This window comes from Austrofundulus limnaeus, unplaced genomic scaffold, assembly GCF_001266775.1.
Source record: "Austrofundulus limnaeus strain Quisiro unplaced genomic scaffold, Austrofundulus_limnaeus-1.0 Scaffold397, whole genome shotgun sequence".
NCBI lineage: Eukaryota > Metazoa > Chordata > Actinopteri > Cyprinodontiformes > Rivulidae > Austrofundulus > Austrofundulus limnaeus.
In genome coordinates this window covers 255,890-262,320 of record NW_013952799.1, presented here as the reverse complement: position 1 = coordinate 262,320, position 6,431 = coordinate 255,890, and the positions used below count along the sequence as shown (strand labels likewise).

Genomic DNA, 6,431 nt, shown 5'->3' with positions numbered 1-6,431 from the left:
CAATGGGGCCTTGTAATGGTCCAATACTGTCCCCAGCTGTACTCAACTTGGTACTGCACCATAGTTTTTTTTTATTTAATCTCAATAGTTCAGTGTTTACAATATTAATATGATTGTATTTTTATGTTTACATTGTAAAAACCCATGTCTAGTTGACTCTAATCCTTTGTATTGTCCATACTATACGTTGATTGCTTTTGGATAATCTGTTAGTTTTTGTTAGGTAAAATAAAWCAAAACCTCCATTTTTGACACTTTTCCTGTTTTAGTCTCGCAAAGAGATCCTAAAGATCCACACCCAGCAGTGGAAACCTCCTCCATCTGAAGAGTTTCTGGATGAGCTAGCTGAAAAATGTGTTGGTAAGTGAGACCACAATATATTTCCTTTAGACATTACACTTTTCCCAGTTTACCTTCCTGAATCTCGGCATCTCTCAGGTTACTGTGGCGCTGACATCAAAGCGGTGTGCACCGAGGCGGCGCTGTGYGCGCTGCGCCGCCGGTACCCACAGATCTACGGGACCTCCCAGAAGCTTCTGCTGGACGTCTCCTCCATCTCCGTCAGCAGCTGCGACTTCGTTGCGGCCATCAGGAAGATGAAGCCGGCGTCGCAGCGCTCCACCGCCTGCCCAGCCAAGCCTCTGTCCCCCGTCGTTCAGCCGCTGCTGGGCACCGCCCTCCGTCACATCCTGGAGGTCCTGCAGAGGATGTTCCCACACGCTGAGCAGGGGATGAAGAGGAAGAGGGAGCCAGGTGAGTCCGAGCTGAAAGCGCTGCTGGGTTAACGTTCATCCATCGCATTTACAAACGGCACATCTGTTGTCTGGATGTCAGATCTGACTTCTGGTGTCCTCGATGATGGTCTGATGAGTGGGGAAGAAGAGGGCGTCACAACCTGCAGCATCTCTGCACCCTCCGCCTCCCAGAACAAAAACTTCCTGTACTTTGCCAGGTGAATCTCAGAAAGTTTTATAAACTTTGACATCATTACAGCGTTAACAGAAAGTGTCAGGTCTGAAAAATACCTTTTAATGATTTAGAACAGGCCAGGCCAACTAGTCGATCGCGATCGACCGATCGATCTTTAGCTGGTTAGCAGTAGCTCACGGAGCAATCAAACATGGAGCTTGTAGAATTGGCCAATCAGCTCCGAGCTTTGTTCTGATGCCACAGCTGTGTAGGCAATCATCTTACCTTTCATTTGGTAGTTTGAGGGKGTGGGAAYTTTGTTTAGCCAATCACAGGCCAAAGATGGAGATGGTCGTCATTTGTAGGTGGATAGCTCCATCCAGTGGACAAACAAAGMAATGCTCACAGGAAAACGTTTTCCATAATTTTTTGGCCAGTTAGCTGACTAAACATGCTGATAAAATTAAAATATATTTGTCATTAAGTGTTTCGAGTGCTTCAAGACATGGAAGAGTGTTTTTTGTGGCCAGGAGAAGTAAAAAATGTTTGGATAAAAACATTTCCGGTCGGCCCTTTTGAATTGCTAATTTCRTCATATTTGAGGATATCAAACGTAAGTGAAAAACAATTATGTTTTCACTGCTGGTGGTTTTATAAGCTGTGTGGAATGCAATGATTTGAAAAAAAGGATTTTTTTTATTGCTGTGAGTAAATATGGATGGTAGAATGTTTTATTTTTTAGGGTTTTTTATCTTTAATTTGAGCCCAGAGTGAAGTCTCTGTGTTGAAGCATTTAGAAATTACAGTGTTTTAGACAAAGTGTACATTAAATAAAACTAGCAACACATTACATTCATTTTTATTTACTTTAAAGAAGTGAGGAGTAGGGAGATGAAAAATTATGGTTTTTTTATACTGAGACTGGATGAGTAGTTCTCAGCAAACTGCCGACTTCAAAAGTAGATCTTGGTTCAAAAAAGGTTGGGCACCCCTGATTTAGAAAGTTGCTTCGCCTTGTTCACGTGCTTTCACTGTTCTGTTTGTTCCTGCAGGAGTGCAGTCAAACACCCGACGTCTCACCGCCCCCGGATGCTCCTGGCGGGTCGCCCCGACTCAGGTCAGACCTCCCACCTGGCCCCCGCCGTACTGCACGCTCTGGAGCGTTTCACCGTTCACAGCCTGGACTCTGCCGTGCTGTTTGGGGTCAGCTGCACCTCCCCGGAAGAAGCCTGTGCTCAGGTGACTCCTTAGAAAACCATCATTTATGTCATTTATGAATCTGAATGTAATTTCATTTCATCTTTTTTTTTATTTTTCCTTTAACTTAAAGATGCATTTACGCCTCTTAGGTGATTATATTTAATTTTTTTAAATAATTTTTCCCACAAGTCTTTTTATTTCCATGTGTTGCTTTTACATTTCTCTGTCTCCTGTTTTTACTTCACCTTATGCATTTCTGCTTCATTATGCAAATAAGGTGGGCGGGGCTTTTTTTGGTCAGCTCCTCTCTTATTGGTTAACAGACAGGAAGGAGCAGGATCCATGTGCAGATCTACTGTGCATGCTTGTGCTGCCTGTGAAAAATGTATACATGGAAATAAAAAGACTTAATAAATAATTAAGTAAATAATTAAATATAATAATTTAAGAGACACAAATTGATTTGATTTGATTTATTGATTTAACAGGAAAAGATGACTAAAAATCAAGCCTGACAGCATAATTGCTGTTTTACAGCAGGTTCCTGTTCTGCARCACATAAAACACTCAGAAATACAGCATCACAATCACATCATTATACACCATAGACACAAAGAAAAACAAGCATACCAAATTTCAGGAAGGCAGCATTTGCAAAATAGGACGTCTAAATATGAGCACAACAAAAAGTGTCCAGCAGATGGCAGACAAGATTCTTCTTAAAGGGCTGTAGTTTTGAAATTGACTTTATGTTTTGAGGAATGTCATTCCATGCTTTGGTATAAACATAGAAGAAAGACCTCTGGCCGTATCAGTTTTTAAAAGTTGGTAATATCAGTTGTCCTTTTGTAACAGATCTAGTTGAATGACCACTTGCAGAATTTGATTTGGGCAGCAATGCACAGAGAGTTCCATAATTGGCACCTTGGAAGATCTGAAAATATAAATTAATACCACTATACAAAACATAATTCTGAAAAGTCAAGGCATCAGACAATGAAAGAACTGTACAGTGATGCGTCCAACCAGGAAGTTTTTTATGAATTTTGTAGGCCCTGTTGTAGAGCCTAACTATGGGTTCTAAGATTTCATTTGTTGTAAGAGACCAAACAGGTAAACAGTACGACATGGTTGAGAGTATAATGGCATGAAGATAGATATTTGAAACAGAAGATGTTAGATTGGATCTAATTTTTGAAAAAACATATAATTTCTGTTTCAACTTAGTGGTTAAGACTTGTACAATGCATCTTTAAGTAAAAGGAAAAATAAAAAAATATATTTTAAAAAACAGTAAAATATAAATTATGTTCTAAAATATCGGAACTRAGCTGGAAAAATATATATGAAGGTCAATTCAATTATAAAACATGAGGTAAAGTTCTCTCTATTAAATTTTATTGGTGCATTTTAAGTGTATCTATTTGTTGGTCCATTTGTATATTTCTGCTTTTATTTTGTAATTATGTCAGTTTTGCTCCTCCATATTGAACATGATGAAATATAAAACGACAGCTTACCTCGCATGTTATTTTGGACATGATGAACTAAACTAAACGTCTCGTTACTGACATCATGTGGTGATATCTGAAACTGCAGCATGAATTAACAAAACACTTTCGTTTATGAAACGTCACGAACCGGGTTGTCTCTCCTGATCAGGTGTTCTGCGAGGCCAAGCGGACGGCTCCCAGCATCCTCTACATCCCTCACATCCAGCAGTGGTGGGAGACGGCGGGGCCGGCACTCAGGGCCTCTTTTCTCAGCTTGTTGGAAAGCATCCCCTCGTTTTCTCCCATCCTGCTCCTCGCCACCTGCAGCATCCCCCACCAGCAGCTGGACCCAGAGGTGAGGCCTGAACCTTCGAGAGTTATAATCGAATATGAGTTTTTTTTTTTTTTTTCACTTTTGAGGTAAAAAAAAACCAGATATCCCACAAAATAAATAAAGAAGCTTTTAACTATTTGAAACTCTTCTTGCTTTATTCTCAGATTCAGTTTTTGTTCCGTGAGGAGTATGGGGAGGTGTACACCATGAGTGTTCCCACCAGGAAGGAGAGAACAGATTTCTTTATTGATCTCATCATGAACCAGGCGGCCGAGCCTCCGCCCTCCAACAATAAAACAAGTACGTGACTCTGGATTCCTCAGATGCTTCGATCCTGAGTCTTTGTTTTCATATCGGTCGACGTCACAGAGTGTCAAATAAATAATAAGAATCGACTGATTGAAGCACTTTTTTAAAAATGTTTTCAACTTTTTCTCTTGTCAGTAGCTCCAACCGTAGAGGTCCTCCCCGTGGCTCCTCTGCCTCCCCCTCGACAGATGTCCGAGCAGGAGCGCCTCCGTTTGGAGGAGCAGGAGGAGGACGTGCTGCGAGAGCTCCGCCTCTTTCTCCGGAACGTCACGGAGCGCCTGATGCTGGACCGCCGCTTCAAGGCCTTCATCGAACCGGTCGACATCGAGGACGTACGAAAGACTTTTTGTTGAGTTCTGTGGTTTTGTTTAACTCAGCAGTTATGAAGTGTGTGTCTTCATCAAGGCTTCGGTCCTGCAGGTGCCAGACTACCTGTTGGTGATCAAGAAGCCCATGGATCTGTCCACGCTGCTGAGCAACGTCGATGAGCAGAAATATGTCACCGTCGGCGAGTTCGTGGCGGACGCTGACCTCATCTGGCAAAACGCTCTGGAATACAACCCTGACAGCGACCCCCTGGGTGAGGACCCAGACTCAGTCCTTGCATGTGCAAATTCACACCGAGTAGTCCTGGATTTTATTTGTGACTTTATTATTTTTTAGTTAATTCTCTTAAAGACCCATTTTTCATTTCAAACAGAAACAAATCATTTCATGTATAAAATATATCTAAAAAAAAAATCAAGATGGTAACAAAAATGTAGGTTCAACAAAGATTTGTTTGAAGTATTGAACTTTAAGTTTGACACGTTTTAAAATCTGTGGAAAACCTTTTGTGTGTCAGATCGCCACATCCGTCATCGCGCTTGTGCCCTGAAGGACACGATGAGAGCCATCGTCAGGGACGAACTGGATGAAGACTTTGCGAGAGTCTGTGAGGAAATCAGAGAGTCTCGTGTTCAAAGAGGTGAAAATAAACTGTAAAACAGAAAGTGGTGTTATGCTAAAAACTAACATTCTTCTCATATAGATTGCTTCATTTGTTTGCTGCTTACAATACTTAAGGAAAACWTCTGAATCACAAACAAAGGCTTTTATTTTGTGGCAGCTTTATCGTACAGGACTGGGATGAACCAACAGACTAATGGCGTCTACAGATCAGTGTTTTCCAGAAAGACTCATAGGCCACGAGGTAGGTTTAGCTAAAAACTAAAAACTTTATTAATGGAAACAACAGAGCAGGTTCCTTTTATCTCATCAGTAATAYAAAGATTCATGAATAGGGTAGGAAAAATACTTTTTTCAAGTCTAAAAATATATATTAGACATTGTTTTTAAAATCACATCTCATTTATAGTGATTTTTGTTAAATTTTTGAAAAGATAATAGCGTGAACGCTTCACAAACATTCACACACTATCATTTTTTCTTCTCTAATTTTAGCTTCTTTTTTTGCTAATTTAGGCTTTTTTCCTGCTGTTTTAGCTATAATTCAATTCAGTTTATTTATATAGCGTCAAGTCACAACATATGTTGTCTCGGGGCACTGTACATTAAAAGAATAATCTAAAGAAGAAACCAGCAGATTGTGTTGAATCACTTCATCAGTCTCCCATCCTGAGCAAACGGTGGAGAGGAAAAACTCCCTGCTAATCAGGAAGAAACCTCCAGCAGAACCAGGCTCAGGACAGGAAAGAGACACAGACAAACACAGAAGAACTGGTCCAGGTGCACCTTCCAGGAATTATCTGGTGAATTAATTATGAATTAACTAACTGGTGAGTGCGATGTGCTCCTGCTCTCAGTAAATAAAGCAAAACCACTTTCTTTATTTCATCCAACATTAAACAGAGACCAGCTGAGGACAACCAACAGGCACGTCTCCAACTTGAAAAGTTGGGCGCATTTTTGATGCTCAAATCACGTTCAGTGTGAACGCAGCATTCATTGGCGTTTGTTCTTAATGGCTTTTTTTTTCTTGCATTGCTTTTAGTTTTATACTTGAAGTAGTTTTAAAACCAGTACTTTAATACTTTTATTTGAGTAAAAAGCTCGAGTTGATACTTCCAAAAGGGTGGTTTTAAACCCTAGTATCTATACTTCTTCTAATGAATGTATTTTTCCTCACCCAGGAGACATTTCAATATAACAAATCAACTCAATTTTTTAAACAAACCCCTTGATAT

General features: G+C 40.4%; 1 protein-coding gene across 1 annotated transcript in view; it reads left to right on the top strand.

Moving 5' to 3' along the window:
- The window catches only part of LOC106528693 (ATPase family AAA domain-containing protein 2), a gene marked incomplete at its 5' end in the record, with an annotated part of 24,743 nt that overhangs the window by 9,371 nt on the left and 8,941 nt on the right, over window positions 1-6,431 (top strand). The window contains 10 exon segments of the mRNA XM_014023926.1: window positions 270-360; window positions 439-753; window positions 835-952; window positions 1,962-2,148; window positions 3,772-3,957; window positions 4,101-4,236; window positions 4,381-4,577; window positions 4,666-4,825; window positions 5,090-5,212; window positions 5,354-5,437. Coding sequence (XP_013879380.1) covers window positions 270-360; window positions 439-753; window positions 835-952; window positions 1,962-2,148; window positions 3,772-3,957; window positions 4,101-4,236; window positions 4,381-4,577; window positions 4,666-4,825; window positions 5,090-5,212; window positions 5,354-5,437 — 1,597 coding nt within the window.